General features: G+C 52.9%; 2 protein-coding genes across 4 annotated transcripts; one reads left to right on the plus strand and one right to left on the minus strand.

Moving 5' to 3' along the window:
• Positions 1-5,480: 5,480 nt before the first annotated feature.
• On the minus strand, positions 5,481-9,243 carry CDIPT (CDP-diacylglycerol--inositol 3-phosphatidyltransferase). Of its 3 annotated transcripts, none has more exons than XM_054714500.1 (6): positions 8,787-9,243; positions 8,552-8,686; positions 7,680-7,833; positions 7,152-7,233; positions 6,739-6,820; positions 5,481-6,611 (listed from the first exon to the last, which is right to left on the minus strand). In XM_054714500.1, the coding sequence occupies exons 1-6, from the start codon at positions 8,827-8,829 to the stop codon at positions 6,466-6,468; spliced, it is 642 nt and encodes a 213-aa protein (XP_054570475.1). In that variant the 5' UTR covers positions 8,830-9,243; the 3' UTR covers positions 5,481-6,465. The 3 variants fall into 3 exon arrangements, with proteins under 3 accessions (XP_054570475.1, XP_054570477.1, XP_054570476.1); XM_054714502.1 differs by having other exon boundaries at positions 8,552-8,601; positions 8,787-9,240; XM_054714501.1 differs by lacking the exon at positions 8,552-8,686 and having other exon boundaries at positions 8,787-9,242.
• Positions 9,244-9,514: 271 nt separating this feature from the next.
• On the plus strand, positions 9,515-16,331 carry LOC114226831 (putative protein T-ENOL). Its single transcript, XM_028127520.2, has 6 exons — positions 9,515-9,677; positions 10,297-10,381; positions 10,624-10,777; positions 11,048-11,081; positions 11,271-11,328; positions 16,039-16,331. Exons 2-6 carry the CDS (start codon positions 10,301-10,303, stop codon positions 16,072-16,074), a joined length of 363 nt encoding a protein of 120 aa, XP_027983321.2. The 5' UTR covers positions 9,515-9,677; positions 10,297-10,300; the 3' UTR covers positions 16,075-16,331.
• The last annotated feature ends 194 nt before the right edge of the window (positions 16,332-16,525 follow it).

Below are 16,525 nucleotides of genomic sequence, written 5' to 3' on the forward strand. Positions count from 1 at the left end.
TGTGGGCACCTGTGGAGGCTGCAAGGTGAACCCTCCCTTCAGCCTAGGACTAGGTGGAGCTGTCAGGCTTGCCTGGTCTCTGCTGCGGAAGCTAAAGGTCCCGGGCGGAGAGAAGCTCGGGTTCCCTGGCTGTGTGGCTAGAGGGGCAAACCCGCCTCTCTGGTCTCTTCCTGTCCGTGATGGGCCAGCAAGTCCCCTATTGAGCAGGGCTGCAGTTGTTTTGTTTTTAGGGTCTTTATTCCCCCCCTCCCCGCCCCCCAGTGGCGCCTGACTCCGTGGGCCTTGCCCCTTTCCAAGCCGAGTTGCATTTGTGTGGCCAGTGGCTCCACTCACGTCTGAGCTTGTGGAGGGCAGGGGCTCTGTGTAGCCACAGCACATGGTGGCGCTGGCTCAGCCCCTTCACCTCTGCTTCCTCCCAACTCTCCTGCACCTTCCCTTGGGAGAGGTAATGGATTTAAAGTCCTCACCTGGTCCCTGGCTCATGGTAAGTGATGTTAGCACTGTTCCTTGCCAAGGGCCTCTGGGTGAGCGACAGCAGGCCAGGTCACCTTCCCATCTCAGCCACCAGCTCCCATGGCCATCTCAGCCACCAGCTCCCATGGCCATCTCTACCTCTGAACCCTCACCTCCTGCTGCTTCACCCTCACCTTCCAATTCAAGGCTTTGGTGACCTTGACCCTGTCCATGTAACTCACTCAAAACCTCCCTGAACTCCCTCCCCTCTCCCCTCCCATGTGGTACTTAGTGGGAAGCCCCACCCCACGCTGACCAGCTGTGTTGCTGGAAGTAGAACACCCACATACTGGCCTCATGTTAAATTCATGGCAGCAAGTCTCAAGGAGACCTAATGCCCTCTGAGTACGCGCCTTGAGCGTGTGCTAGATCCCCTTCAGGACAACTCTTCACACCCCTCTCCTCTCAACCTCCCCACACCGCTGCCCACTTTCTCTCACCTCTTTGGGAAAATACAAGTAAAATTGGGCAGGAATGCTGGCCCGTCCCCAGCAAATCTCCCTTCTCCCTCCCATTCCCAAGGCACGCAGCTCCTCCCCTGGGCTCTGGGTCCCACCGATCTCAGCCCCAGTCCCAGGGCGCTCCTGCATCCATCACCTTTCTCAGCCGCCAGTTCCTCCTCCCCTGGATCGCTGTCCCCGGCACAAACTGCTCCCCTCTCCTCCTTGTAGAACCAAAGGGAACTCTCCCTTCGCCCCACGTTCCTTCCGGCTGCCACCTGCCTTTATTTTCCCTTCACAGCCAAACTCCTGTTTCCACTCCTCACCTCTCATTATCCCCTCAGGCCACTCCAATTAGCTCTTGTCTCCTCCCCATGCTTCATGGAAACAGCTCGAATCAGCAAGATGGCCCTGTCCCTAGACCCAGTGTTAGGCTCTCCTCGTCCACCCCGCTCCCACACGCTCGGTTCCCGTGACGCCGCCTACTCCACTTTTCTTCCCACCTCACTGCCGCTCCCCAGTTGCCTTGGGCGGCTCCACTTCCTCTGCTCAGTCCACATCCTGAGTCACCCTGGACCCTGCTCCCTGACTCAGCCCGTTCCTCAGCCAGTCTCACAGCCTCGGATCCTCCCTGTGCCACTGACTTCAAAACCATCTCGCCATCCCAGGTCTCACCCCGAGGTCTGGGCTGTTTCCATGGATGACTTACTTGACGTCTCCACGTGAATCTCTAATGGCCATCAGGCTTGGCCCCCTGACTTGCTCTGGCCAATGAAATTCAAGGGGCAGTGACATCCTCCTCCTCTTTTCCCTCTTCTGTGGTGACCAGCAATGTCCCCTGTAGAGGCCGCTCCATCAGCCTGGGACCCAGGGAGAAAAGTGGCGAGAAGGAGGGGCGCAGCTCACCGCAGTGAACATGCACAGGAGCAAGAACTGATATTTGCTTGTTACATCACTGAGATTGGGGGGTGGGCTATCACCACGGTACAACCCAGCTTATCCTGACGCCTACGTGCCGCTCACAAAGGTGAGATACCACCAGGCAGGAGAGGAAGCTGCTCTTTAAACTGGTACCTGGCTCATGGTAAGTGATGCGAAGATGGGCTCCACGCGGACTGTGTGGTGAGGGAGCCGAGATCTACCTCGGTGACAGGAAAACGGGCCTTGATGGGAGTGCAGTGCAGTTACGGCTCGCACTGGAGCCAGATTCCAAGTCAGTCCCTGGTACCAAATGTATCCTCGAAGGTCCCTTAAACAGCCCGTAAAGCACAGCACAGCCTGCTTTCCTCCGGCAGTGGAGCAAATGGCTTTTCTCGGTTGAGTACCAGATGGAGTACGGAGTTGTTTAAGGGCCCCTTGAAAAAGAAAAACCTGTCTTTAAAGGGCAAGATCGCATTCAGCGTGCTAAGATGTTGTTTACCACGCCCACTTTCTCTTCTTCCTAAGCGCACAACTCCTCTCTATCTCCCAGCGTCCCTTGCACGCAGCCGGGGCCTGTGGCTGAGTGTGTAGCTCATGGAACTCGAGTGGAAGTGGTATGTGCCCATCCCCTGCCTCCCCAACAGGCAGCCTGTGTGCCTTCCAGTCCCCCCACCCCACCCCCCACCTCCGGCTGCCTGTGTGAGCAAGCTGAATGGAACCACAGGTGGCGAGCAGGTCCCACATCTCTGTGTCTGGAGAGCTTCTTCACAATTAGGAGCGCCTGACTGGGGCTCAACAGAAGTTAAAAATAAACTGTTGTGTCTGAGCCACTGTACATCTTGAGGTCAGATGCAGCAGCTAAGGCACCTTTAAGCATCACAGTATGAGAGGCCGGAGGAGACGCAGGCCCACCTGAGGGAGCCGCTCAGAGCAGAGCCCAGTGAGGGGTGAGGCAATGGGAAGCCTTGCACGGTGGTTCTTCACTCAGGCTGAAGGCAGGTGGTGGAATTCCAGGAAGTTATCGCTGCACGGATCTTACTCCATCCGGGCTGCTATCACAGAATACCACCGACTGGGTGGCTCATGAACAACAGGCATGTGTTTCTCCCAGTTATGAAGGCTGCAAGTCCAAGGTTAAGGCACCAGCATGGTCAGGTTCTGGTGAGGTCCCTCTTCCTTCTCACAGCCAGCACCTTCTGGCTGTGTCCTCGGGTCTCTTGGGTCAGGGCGCTAACCCCATTCGTGACCTAGTCACCCCTAAAGGTCCCACCTCCAAATACCATCACAGAGGGCACTAGGTTTCAACGCATGGATGTTGCCAGCACACATTCAGACCACAGCAACATATAATGTGACTCCACCGCATTCCCCAGGTCAAATACACGGACTCCAGTTCAGTCTAGACCAGTGATGGGCAACCTTTTGAGCTTGGTGTGTCAAACTTCGCCAAAAAACTGAGCATAACTCGGGTAGTGTGTCACTTTGAGGAAAAAACATTATTTCGCAAATGTTTCATCCTCAGGAGCAGCAAATGTTTCATCCTCGGCATGCGGCCGCCTCAGCGATCGCGTGTCATCAGAAATGGCTACGCGTGTCAGTGCTGACACGCGTGTCCTAGGTTCGCCATCACTGGCCTAGACTTTCCCCTCCTCCAGAAGGTGCCGGGCCGCCTGACCCTAGGCTGCACACACAGGCTCATCCTCTGCAGGTTCCTCCCGAGCTTAGTCCGGCCCCTGGGTCTGGGACCAAAGGCATCAAGCTGTCTTCGGGCCTCGGCCCTAGTCTATTTGAGTGGAAGATGCTCCGCTCTTGCTCAACTCTCCCTCCCCTTTCTCAGGGCAGGCAGCTGGCTTTACATAGACTCCTGACGTTGCTATAAAGCAGTGGTTCTCAACCTTTCTAACGCCGCGACCCTTTAATACAGTTCCGCATGTTGTGGTGACCCCCAACCATAAAATTATTTTCGTTGCTACTTCAGAACTGTCATTTTGCTACTGTTATGAATCGTAATGTAAATATCTGTGTTTTCCGAGGGTCTTAGGCTCTACAGCAGCGGTTCTCAGCCTGTGGGTCCCTGTCCCCGTCCTAACACTCCAAGTGCCCCCGGGAGAGTCCAGGTGATTTGCGGCAGCTTTGTTCACGCTGGCAGAGCCTGGTTAAACAAGTGATGGAATTCTACGCCACCGCTAAGAAGACCACTTATGTGGACTGCTGTGTGGGGTGGAGGTTAAGGCTCTGGAGCCGAGCCAGCCAGGTTGGCCTCCTTCTTTCCTTTTTTGGAAAAGGCTTGTTGTATAGTTTAGTACACAGTACAGTGTAGGCATCAGTTCAAATAGAATAATACAAGTCAAAAGCATTTGGGGCAGGGGTAGCTTGTTAGCAGAACAGCATATATAAAATATTTTAAAATATATGTGTAAGAGTGAATTTACAGATACATAAGCAACGAGTAGCAGTGGTTGCTTCTGGGGAGAAGTGAGCATTTAAGGTGCCAGTTGACTTCATCATCCTTTTAAAAATTGATTTTAAGAGAGAGGGACATGGAGAGGGAGAAAGAGAAACATCCGTGTGAGAGCATGCCCCCTACCGGGGATCGAGCCCATGACCCAGGCATGTGTCCTGATCAGGAATCAAACCAGCAACCTTTTTTATTTTTATTTAATTTTTATTGATTTCAGAGAGAACGGGAGAGGGAGAGATAGAAACATCAATGATGAGAATCATTAATCAGCTGCCTCCTGCACGCCCCCTACTGGGGATTGAGCCTGCAACCCTGGCATGTGCCCTTGACCGGAATCGAACCCAGGACCCTTCAGTCCGCAGGCCGACGCTCTATCCACTGAGCCAAACTGGCCAGGGCAAACCAGCAACCTTTAGATGGTGCACAAGGAGATGCCCAATCAACTGAGACACACCAGCCACGGCTCATCATCCTTTTTTTTTTTTTTTTAAGTCTGCAACTTAATGTTTTTACCCTGTGAATATTTTGCCCATTATTTTGAAAGGTTCCTTCAATGGCTCCATGTGGCCCTAGGATAGTCCAAATGCCCTATGAGCTCCTCAGGCTGCCTGAAGCATGTTTCAGCAACATGATCTCATCAGGTTCCATTTCCGAAACTAGCTCTCTGGCCTGTCCTCAGCTGAAAACCAGCCCCTCCTCTGCGTTCTCTTCCGGCTCCAAACCCTACCAGCTTCCTAAATTGCCCACACCCTTCACCAGCACCTACTTTGCAGCACTTCCTACTCCTGTCCCCCAACAAACACCTCCCTGACCGCGTTACCAGTCCCCCTGCTGGCCTGTGACCTCCGCCAGGGCTGGCACAGGAGCGGAGGCGGCACACACCTGCTGAATCTCAGCTCTCCTGGACATGTGGGCCCCCTGGCTACGTTAGTGTAAGAATAAAATGAGTAACAGCTGCAAACAACCCCGGCGCAGGATCTGGCATATGGTAAGCTCAATATAGTTAAAAAAAAAAAAAAAGCCAGCGCCAGCAGAGAAAGCTCAGAGGGCAGAGATGGCCGTTTGGAACAGATGCCCAGAACAATGTCCACCATCCAACCGGTGCCCAAAAAACGTTGAATAAGGAACAGTGAGTCTCGACCTGCTCAGGAAGAATTGATCACCTGGAGTTTATTAAAATTGCAGACTTCTGGGCCCATCCCTAGAGACTCCAACTCTGGTTCAATGTTCTAGAAGCTGAATTTAAAAAAAAAAAAATACCCCACAGGTGGTCTAAAGACTTCACTGAGAAACCAACTGGTCTACTTGTGAGTATTTATTAAGCAGCTACAATAGGCCAGGTTGGGGTTAATCTTCACTGGAGGGAGAGAAGGAACCAGAAAAGTCCGTGCCCTTGTGGAGTTGACATCTAGGGGACAGAAAATACCGGGTATACTAATAAATGCAGACAGCTGTGACAGTGTCGTGGAGGACATGGCATGACCTTGGTGGCAGGGAGGGTCTCTGTGGAATGAGAGGAAGGAGCGAGCCAGAGGGACCGTCCTTCTTCCCCCAGCTCCGCTCAGCCCAGGCCCCAGTCCGAGCCTGTCACAGGGAAGCAAGCCCGGACGGGGAAGCCCGCCTTTACTATCCAAGTTCTCAGAGCTGGGACGGACGGGACAGAGGACGCTGCGATGGGGCGGGATCCAGGCGGCTCCTTGTGCCCAGCCACAGCACCTGCAGGCTTCCTCTGGCCCGGGGCAGAGCTCGGCTACCCCGCCTTCTGGGACACTGGCCCTTACCCCATCTCCCTCACACAAGTGTCCCTACAGTCTCAGGCCAAGCCAGACCCCAGGGCTAAGCCAGCAGGGGTGACAATGCCCAGCCCTCAGACCAGCCCCTGGGTGCCCCGGAAGCACTGCCTGTGTGGGCGGGGTCTCCTGAGCATCCTTCCTGATTTGGAGCCCAGGGGTGGGATCGGCCTTCTGGAGTTTGGAGAACATGACATCACGGAAGAGGCTGACCCACTTCCAGCGGGTTGAACAACACATTAGGAAGACATGAGCCTGGACCTCCTAGGAGGAAGAGGGGAGCCGTGTGACACAGGAGGCTCCCAGGGCAGGTGGGCCGCCAGAGGCTGGAGTTCCAAGGTCACTTCTTCTTGGCACGGTCTGCCGCATCCAGGGCAGCCATGTTGCGGGCGGCTGTGATCAGGTGGATGACACTGATGAGGGACTTCAGCAGGGCGACCGGGGCGGTGACCCACAGTCCCAGCCGGAAAAGACCCACGGAGCCAACTGTGGGAGGGAGCAAGGGCAACGCTGAGCAAAGGGATGCAGGTGAGGGAGGGCCCACGAGTCTTTGGCCTTCACCTCCCGGGCAGCCAGAACCGCCCCGTCCTCCAGCCCGGCCCTCATCTCCTACCTAGAGGTCCCTCGGAGAAACTGAACAGGTAGAGGAGGCAGTAGAAGAGTTCGTTTCCGGCACACAGGGTAAACAGAGCAGGCTGCACAAACAGCAAAGGGGCTGCTTAAACAAGAGGGCGGGGCAGTGTGCAAACCGCCCCCAACACACACACAGGAGCGGGGCGGGGGGGGGGGCAGTCTCTCTGAGGATGGGGAGCTGGAACTGTACTGGGGAAATAAGGGTGTGGCTGGCAGGGAGGAATAGAGTAACCTCAGGATATTACTTCTTTCTTCAAAAACCACCTACTGCCTGGAACAATTCCCAGGCCCTCCCCACCCCCACCCCCCAGCTTATAGGGCTCTCCTCCCCTGGGACCAGGGCACCGCCGGGGTTTGGAAGAAGCTGAGTGAGTAAGCGGAGGAAATGCTCACTCGGGAGGTATAGTAGATTCGAAGCACTCGGTTTCCCGACAGGTCGATCATCTTGTGACTTTCGCTGCCTCGGACCACAGAACTTGGGGAGGAAGCAGAGGAATCCATGAGCGCTCATTACCACTGACACCCCCCTAATCCTCACAACAGCCTCCACGAGGAAGGTGCTGGGATTGCGTCTGTACAGAGGAGGACCTGGAGCCCAGCTGAGCCCCACTGTGAGGCCCACAGCCACACAATTACCTGGCTGAGGACAGAGCCAGCATTCAAATGCCACCTTCAGAAGCCCCCGTCCCTGCTCCCAAGAGCTGGTGGCTATTTGGAAGCCTGGACTATCCAGTCAGAAGAGTTTTAGGGACTGCTTAATGCAACTGTAAACAAAACTGAAGTTCACCCAGAGAGGACCTGCCATGGTTGTTCAAAGCAAGCGGAAAAGGAGACCTCTCAGAAGCCTGCAGCCACCCCAGACACCCCCCCAGACAGCGCCCCCCTCCCGCTCAGCAGGCCAACACCCCCAGCGCTGCCGACCTGTGGAGGTGCAGCCAGTGGCTGGCCACATCCAGGCTCATGCTGAGCTGGAAGAGAAGGGTGGCACGCGGGTACAGCAGGGCCAGGTTGACCAGCAGGCACATGGTGGCGCAGCGGTCCGTCAGCATGTCCAGCATGGCCCCAAACCGGGTCCCTGAAAAACGGGGGCTATTAGTTGGGAAGAAACTGTCAGGGGGCAGGGGATCTACAACAGGGGCCATATGTGTGTATCCCTCTGATGCAAAGTCTCAAAGATGAAAAATGTCCACCATCCACTGCCTGGGGAGGAAAGCAGGCTGCGCCCCACGGGGTGCGAGGTCAATGGACCAGGGCCACCATGACATGAAATGAGGAGGCATGGGAGTGTGGAGAGAGAGTGGAGGTGCGGGGGAGGGGCTGTGAAAAAGCAAATTTACAACTCATCAGTCCCAGAACCCAGGGCCCAGGTCTCCAGCCGAGGAGACTCGGAGTGGTAGGGGAAGTCTTGGAGGTGGGCCTGGAGCACAGACTCAACCCTCCAGAAGCCACTCCCCTTGCCTCTCCACCCTCCCTCTACAGGCCCTCTGGAATCGCTGTGCCTGGCACACAGCAGACGTCCAGTACACACCTGTTGAGTGATATTAACTCCAAGACCCCAGCACTGTCACGGCCAATCCAGTCTTGCTACCACACGCCCCTCACTATCAGCGGGTCCTCAACAGCTAGCTTAAACCCTTCTACAAAACCAGGCCACTCGGCTCTGCTTAGAGAGGTGAGACTGACAGCGTCCTTTGGTTCCAGAGCACCTGCCCACCCTCAGGTCCCCGGGAGGCAGGAAAAGGGAGCAGGGGGGTGCTGTGCCTCAAGGTTGGCTGGGAGGAGTTGTCTGTCACCTTGATTAAGGATTCGAGCAGCATATCCATCGAAAGCGTCCAGAAGTCCGCTAAGCAGGTAGAAGGAGGAGGCCGTGAGGGGGCAGCAGGGCATGAAGTAGAAAGAAATGATGGCGAAGACAATCCGGGCATAACCTTGGGATGGGACGGGGGAGACAGATGGGGGGCGGGATCAGGAAGGCTGCCCAGGGCCCCTCTCCCTGCCGTTCGGCCCGGAGCCGTGGGCAGCACTCACCAATTAGGTTAGGCACAAACAGGAAGATGTTTTCGCTTGGCATCGCGGCGGCCCCCTTGCCGCCCCGGGCCGATCCGGAGGTGCCAGCTGTCTCAGCCCCGCCGCGCGGCCTCACCCTCCTGCCCGGCGCACCGGCGGCGCCAACTGCGCGCAACACCCCGCTGCCCGCGCCCGGCCCCAGATGTTACAGCTCGCAGCGCGCCGGAGCCCGGGCCGCCCCAGATGTGAGCGGGGCGCAGGGGGCGCGCACACCCCGCCCTTCCTATGGGCGGACCCTCGCCTCCGCCCGCCCCGCAGGCGCCGCAGTCTCCAGCTGCGGTCCCTCCAGCTCCAGTGGTGCTCAGCTTCCGAGAATCTACTCTTCTGCGCTCGTACTTCCAAAATTGGAGAAAGGAAAAGAGGCCTTAAAAATGGCTGCGGCCCCTTTAAGACCTGCCCGCTTCCTTTTCCTTTTCCTCCCTCCGCCCCTTTCCATCGGCTCGTACCAAAGTACAGAGGGAGGAGAAGGGGCGAAGGAAGGAACGGAGAAGGGGAGGTCCAAAGAGTGGAGGCCTAGATAAATATCCATGCTTTGCTTTCTGAGGCGGGTGTGGCTTCCTGGAGACAGAGATAAGGAGAAAACACTCCGTCCTCCCTTGTCTGCGCGTCCCCAGGGGCGAGGTTCTGTAGTTCAGTCCGCGCCGTCTCCCCCCCCCACTCCCCGCCTCATTGGCGCTCGCGGGCTCGGGCAGCGAGGCGGCGGCTAGAGCGGCCGGAGGGCGGCCCGGGGCGAGGCTGCTCCTCGCGTGCCCCTAGTGGTGGGAGAATTAGGTCCCAGGCTCCACCCCAAGAGCTCACCCCGCTTTTCCAGCCTCCGGCGCTGGGGTCACCGCCCCCCAGCAGGGACCTGAGGTGGGTGGAGGAGAAGCCGGAGGAGCGCCTGCGACTCGCGGGGAAAATGCTCCCCCGCCCCCTCCCGGCCTTTGGTTCTGGAATCCCTGATCTCCTGGCAACGGGACCGCGGAACCCCGCAAACACCAAGGGTTTTATAGGAACGGGCAGCGGCGCCGCCGCAGCGTCCCCCTCTTTCCTACCTCTACCTTCCTTCCCCACTCCAACGCCCCGTCCCCAGCGACCTGTAACAGAGCCCCTAAACCTCCCCCTCTTCCCTCCTGCCCAGTCGCCCAAGATTTCAACCCGTCTGCCAGGTCGGGGGCGGCCAGTCGGCTGCCTGGTTTGGGGAAGGGCTGTGGGTGGGAAGGAAAGAGAGCCCCCCCCCCCCCCCCCGCGACAGGGGGGAGGGGATTATTGTGGAACTTCCCACCCCACTTCTCACCCCAGGAAGCTTTAAGGCAACGGTTTTTATTTTATTTTATTTTTTACCTCCCCCTTCTTCCCCAGAGAACTACGGAGATAGGATGGGTTTTTTTACCTAAAGGCCTGGCTTAAATCTGGGCCTGGGGAATGGTGTTGGAAGGGTTTGGAGGAAGTGGGGAGGTTTCTCAACCTAACAGATTCCACCTGTCCCCAGGGGGATGGAAGCCTCTCCTACCAGGAATAAGGAGAGAAAGGGGAGCGGGCTGTCTCAAGCTGCAACGTCCTTGAGTGGAGGTTTGGTGAGCATTGGAGGGGAGTTCTAGAGATGGGGGTGAGCCGAAGTAGAGAGGCCTAGGCTGAGGGCATGAGACTCCCCCTAAGAGACTCTACCCCCAGCACTAGGCCCTGAGGCCCCAGAGACTGCCCCCCACTTACAGGGCCTTCTAGGCCAAATCTCAGGGCCCCCAGTCTGGGAGCCCCCCCCCCCCCCAGTACTCCCCTGTAGGAACGCCCAGGCTGAGCCCTCTGACTTTCCCTTTAGCAGAAGCCTTCATTATCCCGTTCTGAGGAGTTCCTGACCCAGATCAGCACAGAACTCACGGATGAGGCCTTGTTTGTTGCTGGCTACCACGTGAACCCTGTGCCCACCAAGAAAAAACAGACACAAGACCAGGAGACTCAGATATACAAACATGGTGATTCCCCCCATGTCAGGACCACTGCGTCCCGGGACTCTCCCGTAACTCTAGTTCCAGTTCCGGACTCCCTCCCAACCATAGCTGACTTCTCCAGGAATCTGCCCATCTCCCCCATCTCCCCCTTCTCACAGCCAGACTGCCCCCACTAACCAGTACCCACTCCTCACTGCTAGTTAGGCATCACCTCACCCCCGCTCCCTAGCCGCATCTGTTTGTGGCTATGTATTCAGGGAGAGTCCTTTCTCTGACTGGGGCCTCTCCTTCCAGAGTTCTTCACCAAGACTCAAGGCACCGACACTTGGTGAGTGAGGCTTCAAGGGAGATGCTCATGGTTCTGGGAGAAAGATGAGCCTATGAGGGGAGAGAGCGAGGGTTTGACAACATCCCGTCAGGGCAGGGGGATTTTTAAACCCTGCAGTCCTATTCTGTTCTGCGCTGACCCTCGAATTCAGAGTTCTCACCCCTCTCCTTTCCCTTCCACCATCTCCAGCTCTGACAGGAACCATACCTGCACCAGGGCACACCTTCTGCCATCCCGTCATGACCAGGTATGTACAGGGTCCCCAGATGACGAGGTCATTCGGTAGTAACCAAATATTTAGGAACTTGGGACACAGAAAAGAATGATACAGTCCTTGCTCTTTGTAGAGTTCACTGTTTACTGTGGAGCCAGTTAAGTGTATGGCCAATTACAGTGTCATATGGGTGCGTTCGCATAACAGAAATGAAAACAGCAAGAAGAGCACTTATCCCAGCTCAGTTGGGACAGAAATAAAAGGAATCATGGAGCTTCCTGGAAGAGGTGACACTACAGAAAGAATTTTCCAGGGGAAAACGTGTTAGTAGGTAGGGGTTATACCAAGTGTCAGGCTTGTGTGAGCAAAGGCGAGTTTCAGTAGAGTGAGTGTGAGTATATGTGTGTGCGTCTTCCCAGGGCAGGGGAGTGGTGAGACTAGAGTAGTTAAACTGTTGGAGTATCCAGGCAAGGTAGCCAGGGACTATATCAAGAGACCTTTAGAGCCAGAGACTAATCAAGAGAACTTACTAAGATCCTTATTGTGCCTATTAAGATCCATAGATATTTATTTATTTATTGTTAATCCTCACCCAAGGTTATTTTTTCCATTGATTTTTAGAGCGAATGAAAGTGGCCGGGGGGGGGGGGGGGGGGCGGCGGGGAGGGGAGAAGAGAAATGTCTAAATGAGAGAGAAACATCAATGGGTTGTCTCCCGCATGCACCACAACCAGGGACCGGGGATTGAACCTGTCACCCCTGTACCTGCCCTGGACCAGGAATCAAATCCGTACTCTTTGGTGTGTGGGCCAATGCTTTACCCACTGAGAACACTGGCCAGAGCAAGATCCACAGATGTTTTCCTAGCCGAGGAGTCATTGAAGAGATTTGAGGAGGAGAAGTTGGAATTTGAGATTAGTCATTCTGGTGGTCAGTGGGGAGAGTGAATTGGAAAGGGGAGAGATCCGAGGCAGGGAGACCAGTTAGAAATTATTCCAAGAGACTAAGCTAAAGATGACTAGGTCCTGAATTGTCACAGTGATAGTAGAGATGAAAGCAAGGGCAGATATAAGAAATAAAGACCAACGCAAAGCAATCTGTTTTTAATACAATCCCTATCAAAATACCAATGGCATTTTTCACAGAACTAGAAAAAATAATCCTAAAATTTATATGGAACCAAAAAGGACCCTGAATTGCCACAGCAGTCTTGAGAAAGAAGAACAAAATTGGAGGTATCATGCTACCTGATATCAGACTATACTACAAGGCTGTAGTAATCAAAACAGCATGGTACTGGCATAAAAACAGACATCTAGATCACTGAAACAGAGAGCCCAGAGATAAACCCATGTCTATATGGTACAATGGAGTAATGACAAGCTATTCAGTAAATGGTGTTGGGAAAACTGGATAGATTCATGCAAAAAAAAATGAAACCAGACTACTCTCTTACACCAAATACAAGAATAAACTCAAAATGGAATAAAGACTTAAATATTAAGATCTGAAATCATAAACCTCCTAGAAAAAACATAGGCAGCAAACTCTTGACATTGCATATATATATATATATATATATATATATATATATATATATGTGTGTGTGTGTGTGTGTGTGTGTGTGTGTGTGTGTGTAATTTGGATATATCTCCTCAGGCAAGGGAAACAAATAAAAATAAACAAATGGGGTTGCATCAAACTAAAAGTTTTTACACAGCAAAGGAAACTATCAACAAAACAAAAAGACAGACCTATCTATTGGGAGAAGATATTCACCAAGGATATATTCAATTAAGAGGCTAATTTAGGGGCTAATATCCCAAATGTATAAAGAATTCATACAACTGAACACCAAAAACCCAAACAATCCAATTGAAAAATGAGCAGAAGACCCGAATGAGACATACGCATGAAGTCACACTAATCATCAGAGAAATGCAAATTAAAACCATAATGAAATATCACCTCACACCTGTCAAAATGGCTATCATCAGTAAATCAACAAAGTGTTGGCCAGGATGTGGAGAAAAGGGAACCCTTGTGTACTGACGGTGGGAATACAGATTGGTGTAGTCACTATGGAAAACAGTATGGAGGTTCCTCAAAAAATTAAAAATAGAACTACCTTATGACCCAGCAATTGCACTTCTGGGTATTTATACAAAGAAATCAAAAACACTAATTTGAAAAGATATATGCATCCTTGTGTTCACTGCAGCATTGTATGGAAGCAACCTAAATGTCTATCAATAGATGATTAGTACATATATACAACGGAATATTACTTGGCCATAAAAGAAGAATGAAATCTTACCATTTGCAACATGGATGGAACTAGAGGGTATTATGCTAAGTGAAATAAGTCAGAGAAAGACAAATACCATATGACTTCACTAAAGAACAAACTAAATGAACAAACAAAACAGAAACACTCACAGTTACAGAGAACAAACTGAGGGTTGTCAGATGGGAGAGGGTTTGGGGGATTGGTTGAAAAAGGTGAAGGATTAAGAAGTACAAATTGGTAGTTACAGAATAGTCACAAGGATGTAAATAAAGCACAGCATAGGGAATGTAGTCAATAATATTGTAATAAGTATGTATGATGCCAGGTGGGTACTTACCAGGGGGAATCACTTTGTAACTTACATAACTGTCTATATAACTGTCACTCTGCTGTACACCTGAAACTAATATAAAATAATATTGAATGTCAACTGTAATTGAAAAAAGAAGAAAAATAAAGACCAGGAAGATTGAGTTTGGTAATTGATTAGAAATATTGGGGAGGGGGGAGGGAGATGCAGAAATCAGATGACTGGGTTTCTGATTTGTAATCGAAGTCATGTCAGAACTCTATAGTAGTTTCCATTTCGGAGTAAAAGCCGAAGTCCTTCAATGGCTTACAAGGCGCTACATGATCTCTCTCCTCCCCACCCATTGTCCCTCCAACCTCACTGCCTAGAACTGCACCCCTGGTTTACGCCACTCTCGGTCGTGCCCACCTTCTCAGTCCTCTTGGAGCTGGAAGTCACCCTCCTGCCTTTGAACAGATGGGGTTTGAGGTGCCCATAGGACCTTGAGGCGGAGATACCCTATGGACAGTTGGATATAAGGCTTCAAACTCACTGAAGCAGTCTGGTCTAGGAGGGAGGTGGCATTTGAAGGGTGTGCAGTTGCCCTAGGCAGGGTGGGAGGTGGTGTACAGAATAAGAAAGAAGAGGGTGCTGAGGATGGAAGCTTGGGGAACCTCTCCTTTTAAGAGATTGGCAGAGTGAATGTTGACCTATGAACCAGGAGGTCACAGTTCGATTCCTGGTCAGGGCGCATGCGAGGGTTGTGAGCTCAGTCCCCAGTGGTGGGTGTGCAGGAGGCAGATGATCAATGATTCTCTCATTATTTATGTTTCTCTCTCTTCCTCTCTCTGAAATCAATACTTTTTAAAAATATATATTTTATTGATTTTAGAGAGGAAGGAAGAGGGAGAGAGAGATAGAAACATCAATGATGAGAGAGAATCATTGATTGGCTGCCTCCTGCACACCCCCTACTGGGGATCAAGCCCGCAACCCAGGCATGTGCCCCTGGCTGGAATCGAACCTGGGACCCTTCAGTCCGCAGGCCGACACTCTATCCATTGAGCCAAACCAGCTAGGGCAATACTTTATTTTTATTTTTATTTTTTTAAAGAGACTGGCAGAGGGGGAGAGAGGGATTCATGAAGAAGGCAGGAAAGGAACTGATAGTCACCAAACGTTTATTGAGTGTCAGTATGTGTCAGGGCCAGCAGGCCATGGGAATGGTCATGTCTCCGACAGAGGCTGCTGCTTCAAAGGTTCACGACCAAGAGCAGAAGCAAATACAGCGCACAACCAGCCACTGTTCTTGTCCTCCAGGATCGGACTCCAGTGCCTTTGGGACATTTGCTCTCTCCCAGTTGGTGCTGGAAGCAGCTTCAAGTAGCGTGACAGCCCGGGCCTGACTAGCTCATTTGCTGTTTACTTGATGGCCTTGTACGAGTTGCTGCCCCTTGCCCCATGTGTCAGATGGGGGCCTTGGACACAATGCCCTGTGAGGGCCCTGCCTGCCCACATAGTAGTTTATCTTCCTTCCCAAATGATACTTCATTGGGGATTTCATCCTGAGCTAAATAACACCCCTTCATCCACCTGCTGGCCCCTAGTGGTCCCAAGAGACTTTTCCTTATGCTCAAGAAAGAACATGGAAGCTTACAGGTTTTTGAATTGCCCCTTGGATTGTTGGGCATTGTAGGTGGTGGAAATGTTGGGTGGGGGATGGATGAATAGATTGGGGAGGGTAAGTAAATACGTGAATAAATAAATGGTAGATAAATTCATCAGTTTAATGAGCACTCACTATGTGCCAGCACTACTCTAGGAGCTGGAGTATAGCTGTGAGCCAAATAGAGTGCCTGCCTTCAAGTTTAAATGGGGGTGGGAGTGGGTGATTAGGTGGTAGAGACATGGGTGGGGGTGAATGAGGGATAGATGGATGGACAGATGAGTGGAAAGATGGATGGGGAATGTTGGGTAGATGTGTGAATGAATTGATGGATGGAAGCAGAATGGTGGGTGTGTAGATGGGTGATAGATGGGGAATGGTGGATGGATGGATGGATGGATAGGTGGGGGTAGGGGTTGGATGGATGGGGGAAGGATGGAAGGATAAAAAACCATGCGCCTTGGATCTAAAGAGTCACAGCCTCTTTTTCTTTTCTAGGGAGCTCTGCCTAGCAGCTTGACCTCTGGAGGATAATCCCAACCCCTTTGGTGCTGCTCTCGGCCTCTCATGCCCTCCCCCGTTCGGCCCCTCTACAGCATGCCTCAGAGCCCCTCTTTCACAGCTCATTAATCACTCCCGTTTGTGGGGGACTGCCAGTCATGAGCAGCATCACCCCTGCAGCCTCCGAATGTCTGGAACCATCACACACTCTCCCCTCTCAGCTGGCAAGGACAGCGCCTGGAAAGCAAGGCTTTAATAAAGAGACAGAGATCCTTCCTCCTCCCAACCCAGGCAGTGCTCGGTGTGACTTCTCTGGCATGGAGATGCAGGAGTGGCCTTCCTTCCTTCCTTCCTTCCTTCCTTCCTTCCTTCCTTCCTTCCTTCCTTCCTTCCTCCCTCCCTCCCTCCCTCCCTCCCCCCTCCCTTCCTTCCTTCCTTCCTTCCCAGATGTGTGGACATATTATGGAGTGGTTTTAATTCAGGG

Source organism: Eptesicus fuscus, chromosome 4 (genome assembly GCF_027574615.1).
Source record: "Eptesicus fuscus isolate TK198812 chromosome 4, DD_ASM_mEF_20220401, whole genome shotgun sequence".
Lineage (NCBI taxonomy): Eukaryota > Metazoa > Chordata > Mammalia > Chiroptera > Vespertilionidae > Eptesicus > Eptesicus fuscus.